Genomic DNA, 16,606 nt, shown 5'->3' with positions numbered 1-16,606 from the left:
AACCACTATGCCACTGCTGCTCTAGATGGCTAGAACTAGGAATTTTAGAACAGCCCTCCAAGCAAGGGTGAGAAAATGTGCTAAAATAATATTTCCACCCCACAGCTTTAAAAAACAAACAAACAAAAAGAAAATGGCAGCACTCCTTAATAGTGACCTACCTAAGGTACAATTCAATTTAGCACTCAATCAGTGGGCACAAATCCACCAGATGTAAGCAGTTTCAATGGAAGAATTAACCACACACGTGTATCTCCACCCCAGGGATATTTTATGTACTTACTAAGACTTCAGTTCTGGTGAAATTGTCTTGTGGACTTAATATATGCAGCCATTAACTAAGGGTAAAAACCCCAAGAGTTCCGTGGTTGTTCCAGCATTAAAAAAATATTAACATTGCAGGCATTATATGACATCACTGAGTAAGAACAAGCCAAACCTTTGCGGGATAATGCTGGAATGAGAAAGATCAAACTTTTAAAAAATGGGTTTGACTGATCTCTTCATGAGCCTAGAATCTTGGCACAAAGCTGAAGAGAGATCAATAAAACATTTCATTGCATGATCTATGCAGCTATTGAGCTTGTATAAAAATACCACACACCACACATTTTATTCAGGGATTTAATTTATATACCACAAATACTGCTTTTAATATAAGTACAATATAATACAGTTGTAATTATGTAACTGCTGGTGTTCACCCTGGGTTATGAACTGAATGGCATGCTGTGCTGTCAAAACTTTTACTAAAATGGCCTCTAGTTAAACTTCTTCAAAGTATAAAATCATGCAAAAATCTACATCCTATATGATACAACCAGTACAATAATTGAAGCCAATATCCTACAGTCTGGCTATCTTCTGACTTTCGTCTTGCAGAGTCCACGAGTCAGCCATCATTTTCTTTGAAGCAGAAGTAGGTTTTCGTTCTGTCAGTGGCATCCCACCTCGACTACTGAACAGTGTGCACAGTTATTGGCCAAAATGTCTTCATTACCTGATGCAGTTCCAACTGCAAACAAGTCCACTGAGGAGAGTCTATGGTTAGGAAGCTTTACGCTTTCCTCCTGTGACTACCGGTCGTGCGTATTCCACGAAGTCATCTATTAGAACTGGCCATGCGCCTAAAGAAAGATCAAACAGTTTCGAATTAAAACATCCACATCTGTTTATTAAAGCAGATTTTATCTTTCCATGTCATTTTTATTCTTAGGCTGTTTCCGCACGGCCAGAGCAGCGGCTTCCCACTGGCTTAAATAAAGCCGGTGGAGCGGCAGGACCGCTCGCACAATCCCGTGCAGGCAGCCCCGATGCCGCCGATGCCCTCAGGGGCGATTCCGCATGGAGCCGCCCAGGGTGCTTGTGGGGCACTTACCTTTCCTTCCTGTGCAGCTCTGGACGGCTGGAAAGGCACGCCCACGCTGCCCTCCGACCCCCAGGGGTCAGAGGGCAGCATAGGCATGTCTTTCCAGTCGCCAAAGCTGCACAGGAAGGAAAGGTAAGTGCCTCGCAAATACCGGAGGGGCCAAAAGCGGCGCCCTCATGCCAGTGCGGTTCATGTCGCACCGATGGAAAGACACCGCTTTTGAAAAACCTTGCTCCCCAAGTGAGGTTCAAAGGCGCTGTCTTTGCGCCACTTGGGCGACACGAGCATGTGCAAACAGCATATGCAAACAGCGCCCCAGGGAGGGTGTATTTACCATCTCTAGGGGGCTGTTACTGGGCTGTGTGGAAACAGCCTTAGCTTGACACACTTTATTCAGTGGGACATGGCAAAGCGATGTGTATGCTATCAGGACTAGAGCTACTGTAGGGCCTCTTTGGCTACACCTTAATAGTAAATGACACTGAGCTGTATTTGGTGGTGGTAGAACAGGACATCAAGTCACAGCTGATTTACAGCGACCCCTGGTGGGGTTTTCAAGACAAGAGATGCTTGGAGGTAGTTTTCCATTGCCTGCCTCTGCATGGGCTGAGAGAGTTCAGAGAGAACTGTGACTGGCACAAGGCCACCCCCACCAGGCTTCATATGGAGGAGTGGGGAATCAAACACAATTTTCCAGATTAGAGTTTGCTGCTTTTAACCAGTACACCATGCTGGCCCACTGCATTTCAAAGCCAAGCATCACTTGTATTTTGCAGCAAAACCCTACCTAACAAGTACATATATTAGTTATTTCTAGGGATAAATAATTTTCTTTTGATTTTTTGCTTACTAAGGCGAACTCAAAGACTCACGGGGTGATTTGTTAATGGATGACACACCTTCAACACCACTGCATTTAATTATGAACATTCACATCACTTACCTTCTTCATCGTAGTTTGACATATCATCTGCAATCATATTTCCAAAGTCTAAAAGAAGATTCCAAGTATCTTTAGGGATCGATCTTTTATGATGTTCCTGGGCAATAATAAAAACAAAAAGGGACTCATGGGTTTCCAATTTTGCAGCAAATTCTGTAAAACCTGAATTGAAACATTGAGCCAAATGATTAGATCGGAAAAGGCTGAATTCATAATCTGGTCAGCAGAGGGGAGTGAATGTTACTGATTTCCCCATCTCACTGGTAGGCTCCCAATTCTATGCCAGTGCCGTTGCTCACGATCCCCTGCCCCTTGAGGGGTGCAAGACTTGAGGGAACTCAGTGAGCTGCAGCAGAAGGTAAGAAAGACCCATTCCATTGACAGGAGCACCTTCTATTAGCAGATCCAATCCGATTTTTTCACTTTAAACTGTTAAAAGTCTAGATTTTAAAAGCCTTTATGAAATCACCAATATTGGCACACAACCATCAACACACACGCATACAGATCTACTTACCAATAAAAATTTATTCCAAAGATCTAGAAATTTAAATCTCCCTGATAAGACTAAATTCCAATATGCAATTGCCATTTCTAGATCTGAAAGAAACAAACATAAAATGTAAAAGGGTTAATCTTTTTATACATGTTTCTGTAAAATAACATCAGGACAGCCAATGTATGATGGAGCCAGACAAAAGGTATCTATTGATATATGTTTAATACTCTTCCATGATATGTGCTCATAAAAATGACATTTTAGGAGAGTCCATTTCGTCATTTCAATGTAATCTATCCTAAGTGGGGGTTTTAAAGGTAATTTCATATACAATGAAACATTTTCTTTTTACATTTCTTTTGTATTTACTTTCTTCCTCTGTGTAATTAGCCCATGTCAATTAGTAACAATTATGGCATTAAAATAAAATAGCAGGTTGGAACCAAAAATTATTCTATTCATAAAATAATTCTCCTTCTGTCAGTGATAACTAATGGCATCTTTGTATCTAATCAACAGCCCTAAATATTCTCTTGCAATTCACAAATGAAGGAGGAAAAGAAGAAGAGTAGAAGAGTTTGGATTTAGATCCTCTGAAGATGCCAGCCACAGATGCAGGCGAAACGTCAGGAGAGAATGCTGCTAGAACACGGCCATACAGCCCGGAAACCACACAGCACCCAAGTGATTCCGGCCGTGAAAGCCTTCGACAATACAGTTTGGATTTATCCCACCCCCACCAACCTTTCTCTTCTATACAGAGACTCAGAGGGGCAAACTCCTTTCCCTTCTTCTGCCCACAACAAACACCTTGTGAGGTAGATGGGGCTGAGAGAGTTCCGAAGAACTGTGACTAGCCCAAAGTCACCCAGCAGGAATGCAGGAGGAAGGAAACAAATCCAGGTCACCAGATAAGACTCTACCGCTCATGTGGAGGAGTGGAGAATCAAACCCGCTTCTCCAGATTAGAGTCTTAGAGCTCTTAACCATTACACCACACTGGTTCAAACACTTCCAATTAGTGATATCCAGCCAGAGGCAGAGTGAGGGGAAACTGTGCCCAGGGCACGCACGCCCCCTGCACCCCTGCCACCTGCCTTGGAACGCCCCCACCACAGTTCTGTCGTGCCCCCCTGAATCCACTGCTGCGCCACTGTATCCAGCAGCAGTTGGGCAGATTAGTACTAGTTTTCAAATGTGTCTCAGCCCCTACCCTTCCAAATAAGTATCATGCACCAATATACAAACAAAAGGGAACAGTCTTGCTCAAGCATATTTCAGTTAAGACCCACACTTTTACATTTATTATTTCTTGCAAGCCAACTTTATGCATGTTTACTCATGCTTCCCTGAACTTAGCCGTCTCAAGTCTCAAGACTGCTGCCTTAGACCTAAACTTATCTTGGAATTTATAAGAACTATGTTTATTAAAGATCAGCATCAACTTGAGTGATATGTTTAATCAAGCTTTAGCTGACCTGTGCTATAAACATTTTCAGAGCTGTACAGTAATGGGATTACCTTACCAACAACTTAACATTTGAAGGACAAACATTTATGCTCCACCCGGATAGAAAGGAAATGGGACATTATAGTTGGGGTCAATGAATGGAGAATGCATCCTCATAAATTTGACAGTTGTTAATTTCCATGATTAACACCAAAGAGAATTCAGTGTTGCTGTTCAGTGAGCCACATATAGCAACCCTTTAGGGCTGAAGACAGTATTTCAAAAATCCTTGGCATCTGCTTCAAAAGCTTTTCCATGGTATTTGGTGTTTCTCCAGTTCTACTTATGCACAGCATTTTTATGTAAACAACATTGTCAGGATCATTAGGAGAAAATCAGGTAGTGATGATCTTTTCAGTATGTAATTTTGTTACAATGGCCATGTTTTGCAATCTGGCCACAGTGCCTCAAACTAAAAGGGATTAAAGCTGTTAAGGTGCCACAGCAAACTTTGAAGTTGCCCAAGCTATGGTGTAGTGAAGAAGCTTATTACTGAAAGAACTGTAATTGAACTCAGCCTTTCAACATACCCTTTGGACTTACCTAAACCTTTCTGTCCAGGATTCTTAGCAAAATTAAATGTAAACTGATAAAAATCTTTAAATTTCATTGGGTCCTTTAATTCTTGTTCCAGTCTTGGCAAAAGAGCTTTTAACTTGTCTGTAGTATCACACCTGATGAAAAGATTATGTTACAAATAAGACATTATCCAAAAAGGACAAACAAACATTTATAAATGAACAACGTTGGGGAATTGGTTTTGATTGATATTGCAATATTAAAAGGAGAGTAGTAGTTCCTAGTCAGCATTTAAAATATTATCATGTACAAGGCAGCAATCAGACTTGCTGTAGCAAAAAATGTACATGGGGAATGGGGTTGCCAGATAACTGATATGGTGGTTTACAAAGCTTTTTTCCTGGCAGCAGTGGCAATCAAGCAGCTATGCCAAGTGCAAGGAGGCCATACCTGAAATCTAGCTAAGAGCTGCAGCCAGTTCTACCACTGCTTGGTACTGCTGACCAGGAAGCCCAGCCTGACAGTGATATGAAGGCAGCACTGTCTGCCAAGTCCCAGACATGACTGGTGCCCTCTGGTAGCTGCCAGGCTGAGTGCAGCAGGCATCAGTTCCCTGGCATGATGATTAATTTAATGTATTGTTGAAGGCTTTCACAGCCGGATTCTGGTTGTGGTGGGTTTTCCAGGCTGTGTGGCCGTGGTCTAGTAGATCTTGTTCCTAATGTTTCGCCGGCATCTGAAGATGCCAGCCACATATGCAGGTGTAACGTTAGGAACAAGATCTACTAGACCACGGCCACACAGCCCGGAAAACCCACCCCAACCAGATGATTAATTTAGTTTGCCAGTTAACTGAGTACTTGTTAACAAAGCTTTACTGATCAAAAAATGCACTGTACTAATTCAGTGTAGGGGCTAAAGAAATCCCGAAGTAATAGAAATAAAAATGTATGAAGTTTCACTGAACGTGACTCCCGCTGAAAACAACAGTAGCAGCAACAACAACAAAAACCCCTACAATTTCATTAAAGATATTTATTTGACAAGACAGAAATAGTTACTCAGCAGGGAGAAACAGACTTGTCAACGTCATCCTATAAGCTCATTTTACTTTCACATTTAATGTAAAGGTGGATAAAAATTGTTTGAAAATTATACAGTTTTATTCCCTTCTTGAGGCTATGATTATTAATATGACTGGGATCCGAGTAAATAAACAACTACTTCAGCTCTCCTTTAATTCATTATCTGGCTTTTAGAACACAAAATAGCTCCACCTCCATGCAGCTAAAATCAGTAAAATGAAGACTTGAAAGTTGCCATCATCAAAACAGTGAAGAACTGCATATTAGCTCAGTAAATGCATGCCACAAATAAAAAAGCAGGACATTTGTGAGGGAGAATCAGAGGAATGGCTAATTCTACTCCTTTGGGTCCTCCCACTGTTCCTTACAGATGCCTGCCTTCTCCATGTTAGTGTTATGAGACTACGAGGCAAATATAACAATCCCTGACCCATGTATTAATGGTTATACACCAAATAACAAAACAATCTAAAAGAAACCCACCACTTCATGTGAGGAAACAGTGAAACAGTGTGGTTGGCACCTGGATGAACTGTCAAGATGCTGCAAAGGATTGATTCGGCTGATTTCTTCATTCCAGGCTGCGTTTTTGTAGAGCCACTGATGTTGCCCAACTGTGACATAAAGGGTCTACTGCACATAGTTTGATCTGGATATGTGCCTAACAGAAGTGGACTCTGGTTCCTGCCCTCCCCACAGGCCACCAGTCCACAGTGGCAATTGTGCAAGGCAATTGTGCATTACTTTCATCCATGCACAGATGATCTGTGCTGGGTTAACAAACCTCCAAAGAAGAAAGCCTGCAAAACCGTCTATAGACACCACTCACTTCCCCTGTTCACAATATGATGGGCTGGGGAGGCTTTATATGGAAACAACTGAGCACCAAGAAAGTATTATGAAAAAGAAATAGACTATCATGTGTAATTTTATTGTTACTTTATGTTCTGAATCTTCAAATATGATTTCAAAGCAATTTGGTGCTATGGTAGGCTGTATCAAAGGCATAGATAAGCACAAGAAAATTTGATTTTAAGGTAAAATGCTCACAAACAACTCTCTGGAGTGCAGAGAAGCAATATGTGCCTTTCAGTACTGCTGAAGAGGAACCAAAGAAATATTCATGCTCTTCAGTTGCAAGGCAGGAAATTCCCACAGCAGCATGCCTTTAATATCACCACCACCAACTTTTCTGGATTAAGTCAGATAAATTAGATTCCAAGTGAAACAAAAACAGAAGAAGTGGCCTGGTGGCTTGAACAGGTACTCCAAATGAATTCAAAATACTCACTCAAATATATGAATGTGTGTTTGGAGAACCAAGAGTGCTTTTGTAGCTTTTACTGAGACTGATTGCACAGTGAACAAGGCGAGCCACTGTTAAATTTTAAGTGGTTTACTTTGCCTGCTGAAGATGCTGTGGCTGAAGATGCTGTAAATGCCACAAAGAAATCCTTGGATTCCCTCACACATAAACGATGTATTGGATCACAGTTCAGGTCATATGAATATAAGTTAATGGAGTACAAATTAAGGAAGAGGCATCTGTGTTCTACGAAGACAGACCTTTCTACTAAGAAAGGCAGCCATACTCACCCCAGTTCTGTCATGCCATCTACAAATTCTTTTTTACTGAATTCACACTGAGTCGCTGCCCTGAATTTCCATGCTATGACCAAAACGCTGATACTGGCAGGATCCAAGCTCAAATCATCACAAAACTGTTGAATACCATCAATGCCAATTTTATTTTCATCCTGGGGGTCTGCATTTGAAAAAAGAACAAAACACAATGTTATGCTTTACGTTAAGAGCTTGCAGACCGTATTTCAAACTTTCATCATCACAAATCACTCTGCTAATCTATTTTTTGTCATAAACTAAAAAAACCTCTGGATTTATACCTATGTAAGCCAAGTCCTAAATGAACAGAGATCACCTGATGACCCTGAATGTACATAAAATGACATTTGTTTGTAAGTTACAGTGACCTTCAGCAATAACAGAAAAAAAATTTAAAGCAACGTGGTGTAACATGAGGCCAATAGGTTAACTGTGCCTCCCCCCTAATTTGCATTCTTTGGAATATTCCAGATGCACTGTTTTGGGTCCTTTCCCATCTCCCTGTAAGACTTCATGAGCCCCTCAAAAGCGGGGTGGAAAGAAGAAATGCCTGCATCATAAAATGTATTGCTCTTTCTTTTTCTGTATACCAAAGAGCACACTGGAGTTGGCACTACTTTTCTCAGCCTGCTGCAGCCAAGCAGCAGGTACTGCACAACTTGCCTGTATTTAAGATTGTACATGAACTGCTCAGAAACCAAATGCCTTGTGTGGTGTTATCACTAAACTCAGTGAGACAGATAAATGCATGGTGGTGGAGAGGGCAGGAATGGACTGGAGAAGAAAATAGGAGGCAGATAGCAGATGTGATGGTGTAGAACAGAAAACCAGGAGCTACACACAAGGAAAAGGTTGCAGGCTGCATTACAGGCTCAGAAACAGCGGGAGATACTTTAAAGATGGAGCACAGAGACAACTGTTGGAGAAAAAGAATGAAGGGTCTAGAGAGCAGCCTGAAAAAGAAGACTTACTGTTGGGGGGAAAGAACGAGGATCAACAAATAAAAGCCCATTGCTGGTACTAAGAGAATAATATCAGACAAAATGATTTGCACAAACAGAGAGTGGATTAAAAAGGAAACACTGAGTGATCTGCAGTTATGTTGTGTTAAGGTCCACTTGATTGGGCAAAAAACCGACAACTCAATAATTTCAATTGTGCAGCCCAGGCTGGCCTGATGTCATCACATCTCAGAAACCAAGCAGGGTTAGTACTGGTTAGTATTTGGATGGGAAACCACCAAGGAATAGCAGGATCATTATGAAGGGGAAGGAAATAGCAAACCACTTCTATTAGTCTCTTGCCTTGAAAACCCTATGGCCATGGTGGCGAACCTATGGCACTGCAGATGTTCATGGACTACAATTCCCATCAGCCCCTGCCAGAATGGCCAATTGGCTGATGGGAATTGTAGTTCAAGAACATCTGCAGTGCCACAGGTTCACCACCACTGCCCTACGGGGTAATCACAAGTCAGCTGGGACTTGAGGGTACTTTACAAACACACAACCCTATTTTAAAGAATTAGTGGTACAGATCTAACCTTCTGCTTAAGAAGCCTTCCTCCCATAGGAGAACCTCTAAACTTAGGCTGAGGGAAAGATTGGCACTCTTCCCAGTGGTGCAGTAATATAAAGGTAGGATCCACTCTAGCATATCTAATCTTAAACCTATAGACAAATTCCAGAAGGAAAGCAGTACAACGTGAGCGTACTTAGACAAACCAGGCATTTTGATACACTTGGGATTTTTCAAGAATGCAGAAAGCATAACTTTTTGGTTATAAAATAAAACACTCTACAATAAAGAAATTCAAAAGCCCCTAGGGTCAAGTCATTCAGCATTAGTGACAAAAAAATAATAATCACAAGATGTGACGTAACAGCATTTTCAGGCAAATATGCCAGCTCAAAGGCTTAGAAAAGGGAATTTGTGGACCAACCTTCACTTCACTTAATCCAATGGCAAAATTCCTGGTTTTATTAGGAATACATCTATGGAAGTTACTCCAAAAGTACTAAGTTTAATGCATAAAGACCCCAAATTTGGGCTGTTTTCAGTACCTAAAATATTTATTCAGGGAACAATATTTGATCTTAAAATAGCATATTACTATCAACTTCCTTAGGAAAAGGTCAGACTGAATGTTTATTATGGCAAACACAAACAAAAAAACTAGCAGACACTACATAATTTAACTTAGTTAATTTATTCCATGTTCCACAGCTTAGCAATAACAGCAACAAGCTTATTATGTCCCCTGATTTTCTTAAGAATTCGGTCACAAAATTTGAAGTAACGTTTCCCAAACGGTACATTTACTTTGTACTGGGCAGATAACCTGCAAATGTTAACGCTGCAGTTGAAGCACCGCTGTGATATTTAAAATAAACTTTTATGCTAGTATTTTACATTGATCTATTAAGTAGTATTTTCACCACTGCTGGCTATTTATGTTCTCCATTACCATAATAAAGATAAGCTTGGGGTGTTGTGGTTGCCAGCCACAGATGCAGGCAAAATGTCAGGAGAAAATGCTACCGGAACACGGCCATACAACCCAGAAAACCCACAACACCCCAGTGATTCCGGCCGTGAAAGCCTTCGACAATACAAAGATAAGCTTCTTCATCCACCTGACTGGAATGGGCATGCCAGGGAACTAGGGGATGTCTGGCATATTCCTAACAAGCAATAAGACATAAGCATGTACACTGGGAGAACAGATTTTCCATCCTTTAATAATATGGATTAATCTGCCCTCTATATCTTTCCCCTATATGCTCGCCTTCAAGCAGTTATGCCCATGAGAAATGTTTTTTTCTTCTTAATGACTCCTCTTAATCTATAGAATAATTGCTAATCTTAAATTCACTACAATACCAATAAAAGGAAAACTATTACTGTATGCTCTCTATTAGAGTAGTCAGCTAATTAAAGTATTTAACAAATATGCCTTTCCTTTAGCTGATGAAATATAAGCAAATTTGCACATCGGCAGATATCTTCTTGAGTTACAGGAGGGCAGAATAATCTATATCTTAGCAAACTATCACTCATTGTCATAAAGGAAAGTTAATCTTTATTATATATTTTTTTCCGTTCCCTATTATGCAGCCCAGTCCTGGATAGCCCCAGGCGAGCAGAGTCTCGGCCCTGGCAAACATTTGGATGGAAGAAGAAGAAGAGGAGGAGGAGGAGTTTGGATTTATGCCCCACCTTTCTGTCCTGTAAGGAGACTCAAGGTGGCTTACAAGCTCCTTTCCCTTCCTCTCCCCACAACAGACATATTGTGAGGTGGGTGGGGCTGAGAGAGTTCCGAAGAACTGTGACTAGCCCAAGGTCACCCAGTAGGAATGTAGGAGAGCGGAAACACAGCTGGTTCACCAGATAAGCCTCCACCAGTCAGGTGGAGGAGTGGGGAATCAAATGCTGTTCTCCAGATTAGAATCCACCTGCACTTAACCACTATACCATGCAGGCTCTCAGCATGGAAGACCTCAAAGGACTACCAGCCTCAGGAAACAGAGCCAGGCAAAAGCAAACCACCTATGAATTTTTTTGACTTGAAAACCCTTAGAGGTTGCCACAAGTAAGCTGTGACTTGATGGCAAAAAAAAGGGGGGACACCAGAACAAATACAGCCTAATAAAATGATGTGTCCCACAACAAGCAACCTCATTAATTAGTAATAATTCACCAATACTGTAACTTAGGTTTAACTCTGGCAAACAGAAATTGTTTCCCGAATACTCCATTTTTTACCAAGCAATATGCAGAAAAGGAGCAAGAAATTGAGTCTCATGGGCAACGAAGCCAATCATTTTTGTACACCTGTTTATTAGTCAGCTAAAAAGATACTGAATTAATTTAGCAATTTAAATGTGGTTGCCGTAGGACTGATATCTCTAGAAAGGTTCTATGCCGTGCTATTTACCTATCAAGAGCAAAAGACAGCTATTTGCTAGCAATATCTCACTCCTAAGTAAAGTGTCAGTGAAGGTGGACAAGTAATATAGAAATGCGAAGTAACTATGCTGATGACTATAATGCAAGAGAACATACCTATGAATACATGGGCAAGAATTTTATGGGGCACTGTTATAAATCAGATCTTGTATGCTTAGTCTGAAGCAGCAGCATCAGGACTGAAAGGTCCCACTATGTTGCAGATTCTCCATCTGGCAATGTGTGTGTAGATGTACACTGTCCGAGTGAAAAACTACAATGTAATGTGATTTTTTAGTCCTGAAGATGCTACTTCAGAATAAGCATACAAGATCTCTATGTGTATACACACACGTATACTGCACATTGTACTGTACCACAGAACTGCATCCAAGCTTATGAATGTGAAACATGCTCCCGTTCCTACACAAAATAAAACAGGCGATTTTAGTGAAGTGGGAAATGTAAATCAACTGCCTAGCTGGGACAAATGAAACATATTCTCAATTTCTTGTATATATATCAAACCTTTAGAAGAAATTAAGGCAACTGTCTGTAATAGAACTATTTGCCCTTAATGTATTCTTCAATGTATTATGCATAAATATCCTGCTCTTACAAGGTGTGGCAGCATGTGGGAAGAAAACTTATTTCTGGAAAAAGATTACCGATGCAGATTGGGGTATTTGGTTATGCTGCACAGGGAAAACAAACAAACAAACAAACAAATAACAGCAACCTTGCATTCAGCACTTGGATAAAGCAATGAGTATCCGTTAAGAAGGCAAGACCCTCTTGTCCAGCAGCATGAACTTAGCTGATGTCAATAAATAAGAACCTATGAATTCAGGATGGAGTGTTTATGAGAGGAAGGTATGCATATGCAAACATTTATAAGCATTTACATTTGTGAACTAAATATCTGTTAAATTACTAGTTCTCAATGTCTTTCATGCCAATTTCCAACTTAATTTTTAATTTCAAAAACACTTTTCCTCCATCAATGATTTATTAGCTATCTCAAGCTATAGACAACTATTTTTTGTTGTACTCAGTACAAAAATGGAACCAAGCATGTATTTTAAATTATTGAAACTGAGAATTATTTTGAGTTCAAATTCCCATTAATAAATCAGTACAACTTTCCACATACACTAGAACTTAAGTAAATCCACAGAGCAGAATTTAGATTTATACCTTGATACAACTAAGGATGACCACAACCAGAAACAAGCTTTTTGCGAGACCAAGAAGCACAAACTTAAATGAGATAAACATCCAACTGCACTTGTGAGAATATGCACTACATATTTGCATTGCACAGGTTTAAATGACAAATGCATTAGAGTGCATGGTATCTCAGTATAGGTGACAATGCTCATTGGGATGTGCATCAAACTGGGAGCATCAGTATATGAATGGTCATCTTATTTATGCCCACAGTTCATGGTACATCAAGAGATCTGCACATGGAGTCACATCACAAGACACAGTTTAACTATATACCCTCAATACAGGGTTTAAAATCCTCAGTACAGGTTTTATGTATTGTAAGAAATCAAATACTGTAACATACACACACTAGAGATTATGTTTCACACATACTAAGAGTTAAATGGTTAGAGAGTTTCTCCTTAGCACTAGTAAATTCTTTAAAACTTTATATCGTTTTAAATTTTTAAAAAATCACTCCATATTGAATGCTGTAAGAGATAACACACAAAAGAACCAGCTTCACACTTAAAAGGTTTCATGTACTGCAGAAATACACAAATAGATCATTAAAGCAGAATATTATGTTTAAAGGCTGGGACTTAGAATGCTTACTTAAAAGTAACTTCCACAGGGTTCAATGGTATTTGCTTCCCCGGAGTGCATGCTCAGGATTGAAACCTTTTTCCCCCTTCTGATGGTCTAAGCTGAAGTAGAAACCAAATTCAAAAGAAAAAAGTGAAAAAATAAACCTTACCTTTGTACCTGTTATACAATTGTTCTAATTTCTTTCTGTCTATTGAATTTTTCATGGATTCTTTGTAGTACAAGTCTGGGTTCTGGAAGTAGTTGTCTGTTGCCACTTCTAGTTTCCACTCATTCTGCATTAAGCAGTATATAGCAGTCCTTTCACCAGCCTGGGTAAATGCCATAAACTGGCGTACCTTGTCCTTCTGAGACGATTTAAGTTTATGCTTTGGGATGCAAAAGAAGCAGGAAAGCCAATGAAGCTAATCCAGAAGTTTGTTTCAGAATTCTACTACAACTGCCTATCTTTAAGAAGGGTTTAGTTCTTCTGCTGTGACAAGTTTCACTTTAGCATAACAAAGAAATCCTTGTTCTTCTGTAGTTGATGACAGTACCTTCTTCTGAAAACTGAAATAACAGCATCTATATGTACATTTTTTTAAAAAAGTTTGAACAGTAAATTTCAGTCTTAAACTTTACATTCCTGGTTGTACCACTGGCTTCCAACAGAAATTCTTAAATTCTTCACTTGCTGTCGATTAAAACTAAGCACATATATTTATTCAAAAGCACTGTAATAAATGAAATTGGGATAAAAATAAATCTCTGTCCTTAAAAAACATGACACATTCAAAGGTCTGAAAATATTTTCAATGAATATATGTAAGGATGCAGCAGAGAACATTTTCAGAAGGTGGCACTTAGTCCAACATGTCTTTAGTTACAAAACAAAACTGAAAATTAAGATGAAGTCACTTTATATGTGCATTCCATCTGTTTAAATATTTCAGTTACATTTCTGTACTATCTACATTACTCTGTATTTCCTTGTGATTTTCATTTTCATGTGTGATTTAGGAACATCACTCATGAGGGAGTTTCCTATATAAAAATCACTTTAGTTTTTAAAATTCCTATACGGCTTATCCCATATGATGAAACTTCCATATTTTACTATTAGGACATCTCTATGACCTGATCCTTACATCTCGTTTGCTGAAGAAATTCTAGCAAAATGTAAACCCATGTTTCTGTAATTGCCAGTCACAAATGCCAGATTTAAATATTTAAAATATTTATAGTTCGACCAGATTTCTTGCTGCTTCTCTGGTGATTTTCATTCAAAATTCATTTTCCAGGAGCAGGATGCATAGAAAAGGCTTTTAGTGTTAATGTTTTAGTATTACTGGCAAATTGTACTTCTTTCTCTGTGTGAGATATATATATATATATATATATATATATATATATATATATATATATATATATAATATATATATATATATATATATATATATATATATATATATATATATAGAGAGAGAGAGAGAGAGAGAGAGAGAGAGAGAGAGAGAGAGAGAGAGAGAGAGAGAGAGGGTTTATTACTGAATGACAGCTGCCAATTCCAGAACCAAGGCAGCAAAGGCAGTTTCTTCTGCCTCCAATTTTACATCCTCACTTCCTCTCAAAGAACCTGCTCATTTCCACTCAGTGACAGAATGGGAAAGCAGATAGTTGAACAGCGGCAGCAGAAAGGGAACCGAAAAGGAGCGGGGAAACAATTTGGCCTCAGCCGGACGGACCTCTGCGGTGTAAAAGAAAAAGCCTCAACACATAAACACACCCACACACCTGCAGCTCTGGGGCAGCTGGACATCCACTTTCTCCACAGAACAGGTTGGCAAAACACTTTTTTAAAAATAGAAGTGTTAAATCTTGGAACTAATCTGTCAAAAACAGGAGTGACAACACAGCAAGGGGCACCAACATGTGGAAGAGGCACAGAGGTCAGGCACCCGCAACCTGCCAGCTTCTCCCCTGCCCAAAAAAGGGAAAGGTACGTGTGTCGGTGCTGAGAGTCGTCCTAGTCGTGCCTCTGCTGGGAGTCTCAGCTGCAGCTCGAGCGGGTTCCCAAAATACCACAGAGAGACAGGCGACCTCCCAGCCGGCCGGCTTGTGACTCCCTCATGTCCACCAGGAGAGGAAGGCAAAGAGGAATGAAACCTTCACGCCTTTCTTTCCCGCGCAGGAAAAGGCTTTTAGTGTTAATGCTGTAGTGTTACAGGCAAATTGTATATCGGTCTCTACATGTATAATCTGTAGTTTCTTACTCTCCTCGACTCCCTCATGACCTTTCTTGATGCACTGATGCAAGGGGGGAGAAGACGGGGGGACGGAATTTGGGGAGGGGAACAAGTGAGAGGAGGAAAAGGAGGAAAGGTCGCTGCTCTGCACTTTGCTTCGAGGCGGAGACTATCCTGTCCCCCCCTCCCATCCCATCATATGAGCTTTCTTCGCTTCCTATACGGAGGAGGCGGGGGTAACACAACCGGTGCAGTTGCTCTCTGCCCCCACCCCCCTTGCAACCTACCATTTTATCGGCGGCGCTTTCGCCCAACTTCACTATCCAGCGCTACCGCTGCTGCCGCCGCCGCCACGGCGTCCTCCTGCGCATGCGCGTACCGGGCTCTTTCGCTTGTCCGCCCCCCTCTCACCCTCCCTCACCCGACCTCCCCTCCGTCCCTCCCTCTAGTCCCCTCAACCGCCTGCCATCGTCCGGCCCCAATGTCAAGAAATCCCGTACTCCGCTCTTTTTCCGCTGCCACTCCGGTGAAGTTTAGTTTTTCCACTGCGACTCAAGGGCAGCGCGCCGGTGAATCAACAAGGCCCAACGGGAGAGGGGAATAGGAGAACTACATTACCCATGATACATGGCACTTAGAGGATACTTGCCCCTATTTCCCACAGTGCACCGGTAAGCAGGCACGGCGGGGTGAGCATCAGCTTTACGGTTCCCACAGAGCGCCGAGTTCATAGGGAAAGGAACTACATTTCCCATAAGGCCCAGCAGATGGGTAGATGGAGCAGGAAGTCGTTGGGAAGCGTCTCCCTTCGCGATGGATTTTGATGACAGACCGGAGACCAGAGAGCGGAATGTTTGTCTTGGACCGGTGAGGTGACTGGCAGGCTAGCTCTTAAAGGAGCCGCAGCCTTTATTTGGGTTGGGCGCGGAGTCTGCCTGCTGCTCCTTCAGGAGGCAGAAATAAGGAAGGAGGTGCGCTGAAGATGGGGACGTGGCTGTCGCCTTGCAGGAGGGCAGCGATGTCTGATCTGTCGTTGGTTCTTCCCGTACAGGTGAGTGGCCCTTCTG

General features: G+C 41.1%; 2 protein-coding genes across 3 annotated transcripts in view; one reads left to right on the top strand and one right to left on the bottom strand.

Annotated features, from left to right (window-relative positions):
* Positions 1-610: 610 nt before the first annotated feature.
* DCUN1D2 (defective in cullin neddylation 1 domain containing 2) lies at positions 611-16,179 on the bottom strand. Of its 2 annotated transcripts, none has more exons than XM_048493124.1 (7): positions 16,040-16,179; positions 13,466-13,682; positions 7,522-7,690; positions 4,865-4,995; positions 2,830-2,912; positions 2,313-2,409; positions 611-1,127 (listed from the first exon to the last, which is right to left on the bottom strand). In XM_048493124.1, exons 2-7 carry the CDS (start codon positions 13,638-13,640, stop codon positions 1,048-1,050), a joined length of 735 nt encoding a protein of 244 aa, XP_048349081.1. In that variant the 5' UTR covers positions 13,641-13,682; positions 16,040-16,179; the 3' UTR covers positions 611-1,047. The 2 variants fall into 2 exon arrangements, with proteins under 2 accessions (XP_048349081.1, XP_048349080.1); XM_048493123.1 differs by lacking the exon at positions 16,040-16,179 and adding an exon at positions 15,827-15,974.
* Positions 15,919-16,606, top strand: part of TMCO3 (transmembrane and coiled-coil domains 3) — a 33,183-nt gene continuing 32,495 nt past the window's right edge. The window contains exon 1 of the mRNA XM_048493121.1: positions 15,919-16,590. The gene's annotated coding sequence lies outside the window, so the exon portion shown is untranslated. The remainder of the gene's footprint in view (positions 16,591-16,606) is intronic.

The sequence above is a fragment of the Sphaerodactylus townsendi genome, linkage group LG04 (genome assembly GCF_021028975.2).
Source record: "Sphaerodactylus townsendi isolate TG3544 linkage group LG04, MPM_Stown_v2.3, whole genome shotgun sequence".
NCBI lineage: Eukaryota > Metazoa > Chordata > Lepidosauria > Squamata > Sphaerodactylidae > Sphaerodactylus > Sphaerodactylus townsendi.
The sequence above is the reverse complement of the archived record's forward strand: the minus strand, read 5'-3'. Positions and strand labels throughout refer to the sequence as shown.